Here is a 17,235-nt window from a genome sequence, read left to right on the forward strand (position 1 = left end):
ATTTGAAAAAAAGCCTCATCTTCCCCACAAAGGAAACCCCATTCCCAACTCCCTGCAACCCCAGCCCAGACACCCCAGTGTGCCTTTTGAATTCACACAATTTTCTTCTAAACACAGTTGGGCTTGTGCTGTTTATAGAGTTTCATGTACTGTATTTCACTTAAAATTTTTATCACATGTATTTTCTTGATCCTTACAGTGTTTTTCTTGGGCTTTGGTATAATTATAAATCCCCACGATCTTGGAGGTGGATTTTCTTGGTGTTGCCCAGTCTTCCTCAGAAAACTTCTAGCCCCCTGGGGGCTTCTGAGCAGAATGCAGGGGCTTCTTGGGAGACAGGTTTTCATTGCAGGGGGTGGGGGGCGGGCGGGTAGAGCTCTCTCTGCTGTGTGTCATGAACTTGACAGGTTTCCTAGGAAGAGACTCTGTGCTCTAGGCCTAGCCCCAAGCAGCTCATTTTGCCCTAATTGTGAGTGTTATCAAATGACTCCACCAAGGGAATGCAAAATGAGTTCCTCTATTTGTTCCAGAAGCATAATAGGAGGTTGGGATTTCACCTTTTGGCCCTGAGAGAGGAAACTGTCACTAGCTTTAAATTGCTTCTCTACTTACCACGCAGCCCCAGGTCTCCCTGCTGGCAGAGATGGCCATAGTGAACAGAGTGTATGTGGAAGACGAGCTCACACACGCTGGTTTGTTTTCTTTAAAGAATAGGATACATGAGGAGATGGGTCGGATACCTCACCCCCTGAGTAATATGATCTAGAACAAGTTTAATAATCACAATGGGGGGCTGACAAAGTGCAGCCCAGAGCCAAACCCACCCGTCAGCCCAAGGTTGTATGGCCAGTGAGCTAAGAATGGCTTTGACATTTTTAAAGCGCTAATGAAACATAAAAACCATATAACACAGAATCACCGGCGGCCTTCTTAAAACCTAAACTACATATTTTCTGGCCCTTTACAGAAATGCTGACCAGAGATCCCCCATAATTAATAAGAGCAGCAGCCATGGGGTTTTTTAGTTTATATTGGATACCAGGTAATGTTCAAAGTGCTTGACCATATATTCTTCATTTCATTCTCACAGTAATCCTCTAGGATGGGCATGGTTGTTACTATTTTACAGAGGAAGAACTAGGCCCAGAGAGGTTGAGTCACTTGCCCAAGGTCACACAGCCCTTACGCGGCAGAGTCTTGAAGCCAAGCATTGGCCTTCCTCCAGATTCTGTATTCTGTCACCGCCTGGCGACTTCCTCCTGAACATTATAAAATTGTACACTACTTTTGAGGTAAAAGTTAATGTCCTTATCTGTGGGAGCTGAAATCATACACCAGGACTTCCCAAATGGGGGGGTTCTGCAAAATAGCCTACATGTAAAGGAGGCTCCCTGGTCAACGAAGCCCGAGAGGGCCTTGTTAGATTTCTTTACCGTAGTATTCCACGAAGCTGTAATGTTCTGGTGTGACTTTCCACACACAGGGGGTGGTATTGAACTATTTACCAAACTTTTTTGTTTCTTTGTTTGTTCTTGCCTATTGAAGGCACACACATGAAAACCTTCCAGAACTACTGCTTTGTTGGGGAGGAAAGTCAACAAGCAGTATCATAGAGGCATTCTCAGCCCCATAGTTTTCCAGAAGTATGAAAGCAGTGTCATCTAAACATTCATTGTTTCATCTTTTTTTCAAAAAGATTTTATTTATTTATTTGACAGAGATCACAAGTAGGCCGAGAGGCAGGCAGAGGAGGAGGAGGAAGCAGGCTCCTTGCCAAGCAGAGAGCCCGATGTGGGACTCGATCCCAGGACCCTGAGATCATGACCTGAGCCAAAGGCAGAGGCTTAACCCACTGAGCCACCCAGGTGCCCCTTATTGATTCATCTTTACATACATATGCTTTTGATTCCATTTTCCTGCTGCCACATTCCCCTCCCCCTCACACCACCTCCAGCCCCACACCTTTCTTGTTGCCTGGGAAGGTCAGGGGACTCGTCCATAAAACAGAGAAAGGTAATGAAACAAAAACGCACTGATTTAGATTCTTTTTGATATCTTGTATTGAAAATCCTAATTAGCTTATGGGAGTACCTCTCGATTTGATGCGCCCAACGAGGCCAGAGTTCACCAGAGGTTCCCTGATTTGATTATATTTATCACTGAGCTTCCGCATGGTGAGATAGCATTCATTTTGGCCTGGCTTACTTTGCCAACATCATCCACCAGTTCGTGTAGTAAGAGTATGACTTCAGGGGTTATAAGTACAGGTATCAGCCAGAGAAACAACTTCATGAATACCTTCTTTTTTTTTTTTTTTTTTAAGATTTTATTTATTTTATTTGAGAGAGAGAGCAGGAGCTGAGGAGGGGAGGGGCAGAGGCAGAGGGAGAAGCAGACTCCCTGCTGAGCAGGAAGCCTGACCTGGCCCTCCATCCCAGGACCTTGGGATCATGAACTGAGCTGAAGGCAGATGCTTAACAAACTGAGCCCCCCATGAATACCTTTTAATTCACCAGCTGTTTATGCTTTTCTTACCACCAGGACTTTGCAGATTTGACAATTGGACCCCCAAAGTCACTTTCACAAAACTGGCTTCTACCTGGCATAGGAGGGTATCCTGGTTTTCTTAAAATCTTGAAATTCTTCAGTTATTCTCACTGGGGTTTTGAATGTGTTCTGGAGTTTGTAGGAACGGAGGTGCTCTTTTAACCTGAGTCAGGAAAGAACATCGCGTATTACTTAAAGTCTGTAGGCACAAGTGAATGTAAGGCATTCATGTATTCTGAGTGTATAGCTGCGGTTAGATTTTCTTCGTGTTTCTTCAGCTAGGTCTGTTTACGAAATAAACTGACAAGAGAAAAATTAACAGAAAAGGCACACAAATTTATTCATTTTTCATTTTGTGTGCATGGAGCCTCACATGAGAAAGTAAATACCCAAAGGACCGGGGATATTTGGGGGTTTCCCTTCTGAGGGAGGGAAAGAAAGGAGGCAAAAGGCAACTTTCAGGAGAGCAAATGATTTTTTAGGAAAGATCAATGGGCCCTTAGGAAAATAGATAGACATGAAAATTTTGTGACAATTTCTGTCTGAGTGTGGTGTCACCGTTGCGTCTTCCAGAAGGGAAGGTTAGAGCTGCTCCTGGTTGGGGATTTTTGACAGTGGGATTCTTTCAGGGAAGGCCCTGCTTGTAGTCAGATAAGGGATTTCAGGAATTCGGATACCTTCAGCTCAAAATAATTTTTATACCAAAGTGGCATATTCTGGGTGGCTTATCATGATTCCTTCAACAGCATATTTATTGGAGTAGATACCTGGCATAAAATGTGATTATTTGAGACAAGGTTCTGTAGATGCACTAGGACATGTTTACAGGGGATCTGTAAAAGCCGGCTTAAGTGATGCAAAAGTTGTCTCTTGGAATGGTAATGAACAGAAACCCATTTGGTAGCGGAGTTCAACACTTGAGCTTCTGAGCGATGACCTAGAACAGCACAGTGTCCTCTCGTTTCTTATGACTATTTAGAGGTTCTTTTTGACCTAACTCTTCCCAGTGTTGTCAAGATAACCAGCCAGGCTGACAGACTGTTTTGACTATCTGTGAGTGACTAAACTAATCTTGACTAGGAAAGCACAGATATTATCCAGGCCCATCCACATTTGTCTTCTGCACACAGCCACACAAAACCCATCTATGGCAGCTTGGTTCCTGCCCAAATACTCCTTCCCCATGCTCTGCAGGTGACTGGAGAATCAGATGGCACTCAGTACCTTCCTCCTTTCACCTTGATCAGCTTTCCTCTGAGGACAGAGAACAGCAGATGAAAAACTTGTATTTTCTGGAAGACGCTCAGACCATGTCAAGAGAAAAGGGCCCCAGGTTGCTCTTCCCTTTTTCCTCACTCCTGTCTTGGTTCTGAGATTTGAAAATTTTATCAGAATTATTACCGACTTCCCAAGGGCCTTTGTGATTACCATGGAATTGTCACTCAACTGACCTTGGGTTTTTCTCTGCAAGATCCCCATGACTGTTTGGGCACTAGCTTCGGTCGGTCGTCACTGGTCATTATAGGCTCCTTCATTTCCCCTTCCATCGGGGGCTTATCAGCTGGATTGTATCTGGGATCGCAAGTTGAGCTTCTGCATTTTGTGTGGGATCCTTCAGCCTCTCCGTTATCTTCCCCTCTTCCCTCTCCCCCTCTCTCTCTCTGGATAGCAACGGGGGTGACTTTCAGGTTTCTCTGCCCGATTTGTTCTTGCAGTCAGTGCTGTCATTGTCTACCTGTTTGCCTGTCGTCCCCGGCCAGGAGGGAGGTTCCAGCACTGTCCCAGATCTGTCCTGATGGCTGACACTCCGTATGTCTACCTGTGTTTTTCTCTCCTTAGGAGAACCCGGAGGAAGTTGTTCACATGAAAGAGAAAACGGTTGTATTTTTTTCTTCTTAACGTGACGTAGAAATCGGTCTGTGATATCCAGACATTGGTAGATCTGCTCCCACATCATTTTAGAATGGATTCAGCATCTTAGAGGAGCACATTTGGAGAGTAAAATGTGATTTTGGCAGCGGGGTGGGGGGGTCGTCAAGTCCTGCATCAGTCACCAATCTCTCTGCTCTCCTGTGTCTGCCTCTGGGATTTGGTCATCCCTGGGCCAGGCTCTGCTTCAGCACTGGGGTGAAGGCCATAGGGACCAGGACTTTAAGAACACAGGCCCTCGGGCCCCACTTAGTCCTGCTGCTGTGTTGGTTCCAGCTCTGGTGCTCAGGCCTGTTCGCTGGACCGGTGGGGGCACAAGTACCCTAGTTCTGGGAAACAGACGTCTGTCTTGTTTCTGTACCATTCATTCACTCATTCATTCATTTTTTTTTAAGATTCTATTTATATATTTGATACAGAAAACACAAGCAGGGGGAGTGGCAGGCAGAGGGAGAGGAAGAGGCAGGGAGAGAAGGAAGCTGGCTCTCTGCTGAGCAGGGAGCTCCACACGGGACTCGATCCCAGGACCCTGGGATCATAATCTGAGCTGAAGGCAGACGCTTAAACGACCGAGCCACCCAGGCGCCCCTGTCGAAGTTATTCAATAAATGTTCTCACCAAAGCCCAGACTTCCAGATCCGACCTGTCCAGATGCTATGCTTCCCTCTCTCACAGTCCCAGGGAGCTGTTACTTCTAAGGGCCTTCCCGGGGGCCATCTCCTGCTGCCTGATGAGATCCTACAACATCACTGGCAACTAGATATGCTGGGGCTGGGGAATAGCCCTTGAGCCAGCCTCCTTCTGGGCACCAGTTCCGCTTTTGTGATGCTTGTAACTTTCTTTAAAATACTTGAGCACATACTGCAATTTTTGTGTGAATTTCATCCAAACAAGGGAGTGAAGATTTAAAATTCAAAGTGTCTCCCTTGGCAGTACTCTTAACCCTAAGCATGCTTAGTTAGCATTTAAGAACTTTGAATCAACAGCTCCTAGGCCATTCATTGTATATAAATTGTACCTCAATAAAATTGTTCAAAAAGCGAAACCAGACAAGTCGGTCCTCCTGTGGCCACCTCCACACGCTCTTCAGTTATCTTTATCCGTGATCAGTACCAGGTGCTCTGACACTAGCATCATGTGATTGTGGCATTAGAGGCACCTGCAGGGCCTGATAAAATGCAGGTAACTGGGCCCCTTCCCCAGCGTGGCCAAATCTGTAGATTTTAGATGGGGCCTGAGAGTTGTCATTTCTAATAATGCTTCTCTGGGATGGTCATGCTGCTGATTGGAGGGCCACTTGAGAAAAGCCGGCATAATGGAGAGTAGGACTGCTTTCTCATCGGTGGACTTCTTAACTGTGTACAAGATAAGTGATTTTTTTCTAGAAATGATGTCCAAACGCTGCTACTCTTGTGTGAACAGGGCACAGAAGGTCACGCCAGCCCCCATGGCCTGTCTTGGAAGATTGCAAGAAATGTAGACTCTTCAGCACAGACACTGTAGACCTATTAAATCCAAATCTGTCTTGAGAAAATTTCCCAAGTGATCCAGATGCCGGGTAAAGTCTGAAAAATACTGGCCTACACCAAATGTAGCACACGTGGTCTGGTTCAGTGGTCCTCCATTGTAGGTTCACATTAGAATTACCTACAGTCTCTAAAAGGTAGCTTGATGGTCCAACTGGGCTCAGATTGTTAATGAGAATCTCCAGGAGAGGCATCCAGGCTTCTGAAATGTCTTATAAGCTCCCCAGAGGCTCCTAAGGTACAACAAGTTCTGGGAACTACTAATCTGGTCTCTGAGTAATAGCCACACGGTATTGCTGTAACAGTTTACCAGCTGGAAATGGCTTTTGCTTGGCCTGTCTTTGAAATGGTCAGTATTGACAATTTAATGGCAACTGATACCTGACCCTGACAACTGAATTCATTTCCTTCCCCTTACATGAATAGACCCATTAGAGGAAATATGTAGAGTTCTACCTACAGTGTCTTTTCAGTCTAATAACACCCTTTAAAGCTCAAATGCCTCCCTGAAACCAAGTTTCTGGTTGAATATAAAGGTAGTTACGCCACTCTGATTCTTCCTCTGGAATTTTGTGAGATGTTGCAGTTTTACATCCTAGCACATTATAAAGAGTCTTATCTTGCCGCAACATTAGACCCTGTGGAAATCTTGGAACGCTTCATAGCTTGTCTCTAGTGCATGGTTTTAAGGGGGGAAAAATGAATTTCCCTCTACCTTTCTGGGTTCCTGGCTGAGACATCCACCTCTAATAAGAGAGAGATGAACGGGAGAAAAAGAAATCTAATTACGTGTGTACAGGAGCCCCCCAAGATACGAAAGGCTCTCTGATAATCAGGTAATTGAGGTATACTTGCCATCCTGAGCTAAGGAGAAAGGGGGCAAGGCCCTGGGGCTTCAGAGGTGAGGAAGACAATTCACAGGAAGATGAGAAAGGCAAATGTTTGGAAACAAATGATCGTCATGCCCTGTGGTGAAGACTTTATTGTGTTTAAAAAAAGAAGAAGAAGAAAAAAGAAAAAGAAAATAGTTATCTTTGGTAATAGCTCTCTTCCTGGTACAGGCCTCTATCTAAATTCTTTTAGGCAGTTAAGAGAGAGGTAAAAAGCTCTTCTTGAGTTTATCTGGCCTTGATTGTCTTCAGCTCAAAATAATGCAGTGCCAAAGTGGCACATTCTGGGGTGGCCCGCCCTGAACCCCATCAGTAAAACAAGTCTTATTACCAGAAGTCACAGTACAGTGGAATCAAGGCTGTATTTCAAGTTCTATAAATTCCTGGCTCATGTTGTTTGAGCAAATAACAAGGAAGTAACTGTTTAGAGCAATTGAACACCTTGAGAATAGCCAGCTGAGATCTGCCTTGACTTTTTCTGATCCCCATGTACTTAAACCAAAAAACCAAAAACAAAAGCTCTCCACGGGTCAGGGTTCATGAGTTATAGGTAACAAGAAGGTCCCATATTTTAAACATCTCAGAGGGCCCTGTCCATTGATTCTTTTCACAGCGTGGACATCAGGAAGGTGAAAGTCACTCCCTGCAATGTCTTGCTACCTCCTGTTTGCACATGTAGGATAGTGAACCCAAGTAGGTCACATGCTAGCAAATGCAGATTTGTTCAGCCCAGGTAGGGAGGGATAGGACAAAAACAAAGTAAGTCAGGAACTGGAGGGGAGCTCTTTCCAGAGCCCTTACTAGAAGACCGGATATCCCAGCCAAAGGCCCTGTAGGAAACCATCATCTCCCATAGGAAATGAAACCTGGATCTTCCTAGGTGGGCAACAGAAGTAGATACTCCAGGTGTGTGTGTGGGGTGGGGGGCTCTTCTAGATCTGTGCTTCTCAAGCTGGGGTGTGCACACACGTGCCCCTGGGATCTTATTAAAGGAGGATTCTGACCCAGTGGGTCTCGGTGGGATGAGACCTAAGATTTTGTGGTTCTAACGAGCAACCTGGACATGCTGATGGTATTGGTCTAGGAGCCAACCTTTTGTCTGAGTGGCTTGGGTTCAGAACGGTGCCTTTATATGCAGATTTGCAAAAGAGCCATTTGGAAAGCTCATTTCAACACAGGTTTCTCTTCCCCAGTCCTAGAGACAGGTTTCATAGATAGGGCCTACTGTTTTGCCTTTTAATGATTCCCAAGTGACGCTGTTGTCCTGGACTACACCCCGAGTAACAAGTCTGTAGTTAACTTGGAGCAGACTTAGTTTAGATGCCTCTGCCACTTCCACCAGTAGCCTCCTCTTTGAGAGCGAAGAATCACCCACCAAAGGATGAAGGGGGGTGCCACTGAGTGTTCCCTTTGGAGAAAAAAAAATCACATAGCACACTTGGAGAGTGTCACAGGGTCTGTGTTATTTTTTTACTTTGACAACATGCTGTTTTGACTAAAGACTGAAAAGGACGCTTCTGGAAAAAAACCTAGAGCTAAGATGGAGTTAAAAGAACATCAACTCTACCTGACGTGGTACGGACTAGCAAGTAATGGGACTAGTTATTTTAGGATGACAAAGCTATATGTACATAAAAAAAAAAAAAGGCTTAGAGTTCAAATACCAAAATGTTGTCAGTGGCTCACTCTTGACGTCAGTAGGAATCTGAGGTGATGTTTACTTTTTGCTGTATACTTTCTTGCTTTACATTCTTTTGCAAAGGACATTTGAATACTGGTTCCCTAACCTTTAAAAAAGCAAACAAACAAAAAAACCTATCAAATATTTTTAAAGGGAAAAGGGAGGTATACACCCTGTAAAAATTCATAATTTTTTGGTTTCGTTTTGTTATGTCTATGCCCTTCAGCTGCTTTTTTCAGTGGGAACAGGATTGTTTTGTCTTTGACAGTCCAGTGCCCCCCCGGCGGGGGCGGGGGAGGGTTGCAAAGGAGACCGCTAAGGGCGAGGCCATGCCCTTTGCCTGGAAAATGGACGCAGGCCTGTATGGCGAGAACAAGGAGTCCCAGAGGGGAGGTTCTAAGTCCCTAGGAGGAAATGAGAGGCAGCTTCTCTTCCTCCCTCCTTTTCTCCTAGCCATCCATCCAAGCCCACAAGAGTCCCTGAAAGGACCTTTCTTGCCTTTCTCCTAAGATGGGCTGAAATAAGCTTTAAGTTATTAGAAAAGATCGAAGACATGAAGAGAACAACCTGGTGGGAACGGGGAGAAACTGCTGATTTGGACGTCTGAATCCAGTGAATCCCTTAGGCTGGTTTTCCTGCCTCCAGGCTGCATGGGCCCACTCAGCATGGCCGGGCCAGAGGGAAGCACCCAGCGTAGCAGGAATCCTATCACCAGCGTGTCACCCTTGAGCCAGTGAGCGTGCGCAACATGTGTCAGGGAATGATCCTTCTAGAAACATGCAGTCCTGGGCTTGAAGTTGCACCTTTTGGGGCATTACATAGACTGTCAATGTATGTGCTTATTTCCAGCAATTCAGGGAAACATACCTAAGTCATAGTTTTTTGTTTTATTTTTTCTTCTGTTCATCTAGAAACATTCAACGAAGTTTCTTTGTATCCAGTTCACCCCGGGTGCAACTTTTCCGCTAAACTCTAGGGCTCTACTGACACCTGCTGGCATTTCATCTACTTTGTTACAAACAGCAAAACAAACCACTGAACATTATTTCCTAAGGTCTCTTGACCTTAATATGCTAGGTGTCCATCACCTGGGAGACGGTAGAGAAAAGGAATGGCTTGATGGGACTTTTCCATGTCATGGAGGGAGAAGTGTGAACCAGCCCTAAGGACGGGCAGACAACAGACTTCTGACTGCCTCTCAGCCCCGTGCCAGCTGCTCTGTGATCTTGGGCAAGGCCCTTGATCCTCACTTCATCATCACAAAGAGAAGAAGCCACAATCTCCCCGACCCTGGTGCCCTTTAGGGCCTAGGAGGATTCTAGTGGCATTTCCTACTAACTAAAGCATGAATACTGTCCCTGGAGTAGTGACCTTAAAGGTCACTCCCGGAGACCTTTCTGTCACAATAAACAAGATTTCTTTACCAGCATTACATTTTCAAAAGATGGATGAGTTGTTTAAACCTCCTCAAAGTCTGGTATCTCTGTAATTTATTTTTAGGAACAACTAAATTAAGATGCTCAGAAAAAAGCCAGTGAACAGTCTCAGAAATTGCCCAGTTCTTTGCCCTAGGAAACCATGGACTCTGTTTTGTGTTTTGGGACATGTAACAAGCCTTCAGGTTGAGAAAATGCTACCCAGTGAATGCCAACCTAGTTATTTACGTTTTTCTGTCTCCTCTTGGGAAACTGTGTGAGCCTGTGGTTTGTTAGACCAACAGCAGGCTATTTGATGGTCCCCAGGGAGTTATAGTCCCATATTTAGCCTGACAGAGGAAGTAAAGCCTGATGATGAAAATAATAAGGCATTTCTTTAATTCTACTATTGCCTTTCTTCCTCCTCTCTCACAATCCTGGTGTCACCATCATGAGGCTTTCAGTGCTATTTATGGTCCTCAGGAAATGGCCTTTTCTAGTTTTGGAAGGAAACTGACCTCTTTTGGCTCCTAAGTCCTCCTTCAGAAAACTGTTAGGTATGACTGGAGCATAAAGAGGAAAGCCAGAACTCTCCATTAGACTCCTACCCGTTAGGATGACTATTCTCATAATGAAAAAAACAGGAAAAACAAAACAAAGCAGGTGTCGATAAGGACGTGAAGAAATTGGAACCCACATGCACTGTTGGCGGGAATAGAAAATGACACGGCTGCCATGGGAATCAGCGTGGTGGTTCCGCAAAAAAAAAGAAACAGAATTACCATAGGATCCAGCAATTCTGCCTCAGAGTATATACCCAAAAGAACTGAAGGCAGGCACTTGAAGAGATATTGGTACACCTGTGTTCACAGAAGCATCTATTCCAATAGCCACCATTAATCACGGTAGCAACCCAGGTGTCCATCAATAGATGAATGAAGAAGCCAAAATGGTCTACACAGCCAACGGAATATTATTCAGCCTTTACAAAGAAGGAAAGTCTGACACATGCTGTGAACTGACTGAGCCTTGAGGACATTATACCAGTCCACTTGGTCAAAGAGCAAATACTCTATGATTCGTTTTTTTTTTTTTTTTTTAAGATTTTATTTATTTATTTGACAGAGATCATAAGCAGGCAGAGAGGCAGGCAGAGAGAGAGGAGGAAGCAGGCTCCCCGCTGAGCAGAGAGCCCGATGTGGGGCTCGATCCCAGGACCCTGGGATCATGACCCGAGCCGAAGGCAGAGGCTTAACCCACTGAGCCACCCAGGCGCCCTATGATTCGTTTTTATGAAGAACCTAGGAAGGGCAGATTCATAGAGACAGAAAATAGAATGGTGGTTGTCAGGGTTAGGGACGGAGAAGAAAATAGGGAGCTGTGTAATGGAGACAGAGTTTCAGTTTTGCAAGAAGAAAAGAGTTCTGGAGATGGATGGTGGTGAAGGTTGCACAACATTGTGAATATTATTTAATGCCATGGAACTGTTCACTGAAAAATGGTTCTGACGATCAATTTAATGTCACTTGCATTTTATCACAGTGAATTAAAACCACACAAACGTTACAGAACTCAGTCTTTACCTCTGGCCCTTGCAAGGACTAAATCACTAGTCCACGTTAAAAAACCTGGTGATATTGGGGCGCCTGGGTGGCTCAGCAGGTTAAGCCTCTGGCCCCATGTTGGCTTTCGAGCTCTTGATATGTGATGAGTGAAATGGAGACACCGAACTATACCTTTATTCAGTTTCCATTTAAACAGTCACATGTGCCTAGTGGACAGTGCAGGTAGGCTATATGGCTTTACTACTCTCTATCCCCAAATATGTTCCCTTCCTCAGCACAGAGCTACAGCAGTCAGACTATAAACCAAAGAAGGTAAGATACTGGCTTTTGTGGAGGCCTCTGCTCTGTTTCCACCCCCCAGTATCAATTTGCTGCAAAACATGTTTCCAAGGGTGTGGTTCTTTATTTTAGCAACTTGGTGTGGCATTCATTGGTATCAGTTATTGGACTCAAGGGCAGAGTTGGCCTTAATTCATAGGCCAACATTTTCTAATAGAATGTCCTTACGAGACCCAAATTCCTTTACTGCCATGTACAGTCTTCCTTCACGTTTCCTTGTAAATCCATGGAGTGATGTTATGAACTAAAACTGAGGTCCAAGCCCTTATACAGAAATTATGTAAGCCCTTTGCTGTTTGCGCTGGATTCCCCGGCAATCCGTGCATGCTTTCCTTTTTAAGGCTCTGCTGGACAACACAGACAGGTAAGCTATGTACCAAATTCTTAGATTGAAATAGAATCCCACGATAAAATTGATGAACCCCAAATGCATTCATCCTCTAAAAATGGGAATAGCTAAATATGTCATCATGTGTTGTATAACGTTGCTTGGAAATAATGAAGATTGCCAGTGGCTGAGAAAGGATTTCTATTTAAACAGGCTGGAAATAGAAGGTTTAACAAGTCAATCAGTGGGCAGCGTTCCTTTGTGACAACCCAGTGTTTAATGATGCTCTAGATGTTACATTTATCTTCATGGAAAGAATGAAAGCTGTTTATTAAAGAATAAAGTATGGCATGCAAAATGAAGATTGCTCTGTGGCAGGGAGGAGATAAAAGAAGAATTTACATTATTCTTATACTGAGTGGATACAGGCTGTCTAATAAAAACCACCATTTTCAGTTCCTGTGGATTTTGCTCACCAGGAATGCTTTTTCTCTCTCTTTCAGCAATGGGTAGAAGGACTGAGATCGATCATACACAACTTCAGGGCCAACAATGTCAGTCCAATGACCTGCCTCAAGAAACAGTGAGTTTTATTTACATCACTCTTTGTTCTTGGATGTTAAAAAGGAAAAGGTCGGTTTAGGACATGAAGGCTTAATATATGGCCAGGCGACATCATCCTTGTCTTCCCCTCTATGCTCCCGACATGGAGAAAAAGTTCCCGACACACACCTGGACTCTTCATGCCACTTGGCAGGGCACGTGTGATCAACCCATGGCCCAAACTGATAAGAAAGGAATGGTTGCTGGCAGGAAGGTGCTGGAACTCCACTGTCTTCTGGGTCCTAGGCCCAGACTGAGTGCTGGTAAAGATTTCTCCATGCCCCAGGCCATAGTTGGGTGCCATTGTAGCTGGAGCCTCTGTTGTGTGAGACTGAGAACTGGGGAGTGCGGCCAAGAGAAGCACTTCCAAGAGCTCCCTTTTCTAGTGTCAGAAAGGAGCACTGGCCCCAAGGACTGTTCAGCACTCAGTCAGGGATCTAAACGTGCGGGCCTTACCCCAGCTCACAGAATCCAAAATCCAGAGAGAGATCACAGTTGTAGATTTTTAACCCTTCCAAAGTTATTCCATTAGAGTGAAGTGAAAGTTACTCAAGTCGAAAGACCAGCCAAAGCCCAAGTCAGCCTGTTTAAAAATCAGGAATTTAGGGAGGAAGCAGGCTCCCTGCCATCAAGAGGCCATGGGCTGGCAGCTGTAGGTACAGAAGGGAACTATACTAAGAAATTATAGGAATAAGCCTGCACTCGCAAACAGGCCCAGCACCAAAGGTGTGAATCCTTGGACTGTCCAGCAGGAGGAATAGAGGGCAGCCCTCAGGCTACCTTCACCCTCACTTTTGGTCCCTTTGGCAGGTGCTTTAAGAGTACCAGTTGCAAATTTGTTATGCTCAGTGCAAGCACCCAAATTTCTAATTCATCTAGGGTTGCTGGGAAAAATACGGGACTCCGAGTGACATTTAAATTTCCAATAAAGTAATAATTTTTGAGTATAAGCATATCCTGGGCAGTATTTGGCACATACTTGTAAAAAAAAAAAAATGGTTGTTTTCTGAAATTCAGATTTAACCGAGGTTTCTGTATTGGCCAATCCTGACAACCATAAATTGATCTCACAGTGTATTATACTGTCTCTGGTTTTCAGAATAAATGTTCTTTGTTTGAATGAACTTTCTTTAAAAGTTCTTAGCTGGATTGAAGTGTTCCTCCTAGGAAACATTGAAACAGTGCTGTCACGGTTGTTTTCCAGCTGGATGAAATTGGCGTTTATGACCAACACGAATGGTAAAATTCCAGTTAGGAGGTAAGTCAGTCATTTCTGTCTGGGTTCCATACCCTGGGCCAACCCTTGTGATACCAGACCAAAGACAGAGCCCACCACAAGTGCTTGTTAATCGCTTTCACTAAAGATATTTCTGGAAGGTTGGTTTAAATCACTCCATCAAATGCTGTGTTCAGTTTGTAAAAGTCATTTGTGCATGTAAATTTGCATTTTTCCTCAGAATAGGTAGCATTAACTCTACTTCGACAAAGAACATCTGAAGATGTATTTTTTTAATTTTCAAGTTTTTTTAGGATTTTAATGTCTTTCATCTACTTACACTGAGCAACTATTAGCTAAAATGAAAGAAGTTTTTATTGTAAATTGTATTGTAGTGGAAGTGTGTAGACTGTGTCTCCACTGTGTGGAGACGTGATGCTTCTCTGTTTGGACCTTGTTCTTCCTCTGGTGGGCGGGGCACATGGACACCTTTGGCTTCTTGCCATTTGGTCTCTAAGTGTACTCTCCCTGCTACCACACACTCTTCAGAGCTGTCACTTTTCCCCCTTGCTCTGCCCAAGGTAATGGAATCAAGCATGAAGGAAACAGGGGCATCTGGATGGCTCAGTCACTTAAGCATCCGACTCTTGATTTTGGCTCAGGTCCTGATCTCAGGGAGATCAGGCCCTGTGTGGGGCTCTGTGCTGAGCGTGGAGGCTACTTAAAATTCTCTTTCCCTCTCCCTCTGCCCTTCTTCTCCCCACCCACCCCCGCCCCCGGCTTAAGCGCTTGATCTTAGAGATAAAATAAATAAATGAATCTTAAGGAAGAAAAGGATGGGGGTGCCTGGGTGGTTCAGTCATTAAGCATCTGCCTTTGGCTCAGGTCATGATCCCAGGGTCCTGGGATCGAGCCCCACATTTGGCTCCCTGCTCAGCGGGAAGCCTTCTTCTCCCTCTCTCACTCCCCCTGCTTGTGTTCCCTCTCTTGCTGAGTCTTTCTCTGTCAAATAAATAAATAAATTTTTTTTTTAAAAAATGCCCTGCTAGCACCCTTGACTGATAATTGTTGGCAAAGATACTTTACACTGATTCTTTTTTTTTTTTTTTTTCAAATCCTTTGCTCTGTTGAGCAACAGCAGGACAATTATTTTCATATATCCCAGCATTCTACAGCTACTGACCAACATATAGTACCTTTTTTCTTTAAAATCTATATTGAAGTAATAAGTCCAAACTTTGCACAGACAGCACTATGGATAACAGAAATTTAGGTTGGATCTGTTTTTACATACCTTACCATCCTGCTTTTTCTTCCAAGATAAGGCTCAGGAAATGGTTCTACAAAGTAGAAGACATAGATTGCAATCAAAGCACTTCTAAGTAGCAATTCTGGTTTCATTTATATGTATCCTTCTAATCAAGCCATTGTTAGACAAACTTGGAAGTTTTTTTATGGTTCAAAGATCTTTATGGGTATGTTCGCATCCAAAATTATTACCATCCTTTTGTCATTTTCTTTAGCTCGCTTTGACATGACCCCTTTGGTGCCTGCCAGCATTAACAGGTGTTTGACACAAGACATCTGTGACTCAGGGGCCGTTTGTTCAGAGTCGATGGAGAATTGACACCAAGCCAGACAAAAGCGGTTGAGTCTCCTGGTGGATGAGCTGCCAAGGGCTAGGTGGAAGTTGTTCTGAATGTTTTAATGGATATGAAGAGTAAACACTTTTAAAATGTCAACTTCATCGCTTTCATTCTGGAGTTCTGAAGATGGAAACTATTAGTATAGTGTACATATTGTTAGAAGGGATCTGGCTTCGTAGTTATTCCATAGCTTGGGAATGGCCCCTGCTCTTGAGTATAAGCTGAAATTTAATATCCAGGACGTTGCCCAAATGATTAATGAAGAAAGTCTTACTCTTTATCTCCCTCTCTTTTTACCCTCCTGTATATGAACTTACGTAGTCTTTCTCTCAAACTTACGAACTTGCACTCAGTATCGTCCCACCTAGACCAAGGCTTTGAAAGTCACTCTTTTCCTTGCCATTTTCTATTCCTTGTAACCTGGAGTTGGAACCAATGGCTAGAGAGTCGGGAAATGGTAGCCAGACAATAATTGTGGGCTCTGGCTGGAAGTAGTCTTAAAGGAGACTGTTGTGTTAAAGAGGGCTGAGAGCTTCCAGTATGGTCATGGCAGCCCAGCTCCTGTGTAATCCATCTATGTCCCAAAGGCTTAGCTTGTCTGTGAAGGGGGTAGGATTCTACTGAGGCTTGACTACATGAGCCCTCCCTGAATGTTTCCAAAGATGGTGTTAAAACCACTCAGTGAATTGTAGGCCCATCAAGGGCAAGGAAAGAGTGTGATTCACTTGGTTTCTAGAATCATTGCTGTCTTAGTCACCTGTAAAGTCTGCTGGAACATGGAATTGAACCAGAACTCTAATAGGACTGGGCACCACTCAAGCGTATTTGCTTTTGTAGCATTTCCTTTGGGGAAGGTGGTTTATTTTCACTCAACAAAAACTCACTGAGTACCTGTTAGCCATAAAGCCTAACTTGTACTTTGTGGGCATGGGGGTGTATAGCAGGGGTTGAATCAGTCACAGTTCTTGATAAATACTCTCCCACCAAATGCCTATGACGGTATCTAAAATGTCCCTAGGCTTTGATAAAAGCATTTCTCTCAGGAAGCCTGGGTGGCTCAGTGGGTTAAAGCCTCTGCCTTCAGCTCAGGTCATGATCCCAGGGTCCTGGGATCGAGCCCCGCATAGGGCTTTCTGCTTAGCGGGGAGCCTGCTTCCTCCTCTCTCTCTCTGCCTGCCTCTCTGCCTACTTGTGATTTCTGTCTGTCAAATAAATAAATAAAATCTTAAAAAAAAAAAAATGGCCTTTCTCTCAGGACCCTGCTAAAGGACATTCTCCTGGGCCTCTAATGTAACTGGAAACTCAAAGAATTCACCTTTGCACCCTAACCTGCCTTACCCCTGAGGGAATCCATTTTGAGGCCCAAGCTGTCCGATAGCTCTCTGGAGCTAAGGCCATAAAGGCCCTTTATTAGATAGACAGGGGGAATGGTCTTACTCTTATTCAACTTCCTTGCTCCTATTTTCCATCCTGGGTTTGGTTTCTTTTTGAATGAGGTGGGAAAATTCTTGGTGACATTGCCCCCTCAGGAAAGGGGGGCAGAGAACAAG

General features: G+C 44.3%; 1 protein-coding gene across 3 annotated transcripts in view; it reads left to right on the forward strand.

Annotated features, from left to right (window-relative positions):
• Nucleotides 1–17,235, forward strand: part of LOC111141620 (phospholipase C beta 4) — a 168,339-nt gene that overhangs the window by 54,702 nt on the left and 96,402 nt on the right. For all 3 annotated transcript variants that reach the window (XM_022494323.1, XM_022494325.1, XM_022494324.1), the window contains exons 5-6: nucleotides 12,724–12,803; nucleotides 14,028–14,081. In XM_022494323.1, coding sequence (XP_022350031.1) covers nucleotides 12,724–12,803; nucleotides 14,028–14,081 — 134 coding nt within the window. The remainder of the gene's footprint in view (nucleotides 1–12,723; nucleotides 12,804–14,027; nucleotides 14,082–17,235) is intronic.

Source organism: Enhydra lutris, unplaced genomic scaffold (genome assembly GCF_002288905.1).
Source record: "Enhydra lutris kenyoni isolate GAN:26980312 unplaced genomic scaffold, ASM228890v2 scaffoldscaffold6, whole genome shotgun sequence".
Lineage (NCBI taxonomy): Eukaryota > Metazoa > Chordata > Mammalia > Carnivora > Mustelidae > Enhydra > Enhydra lutris.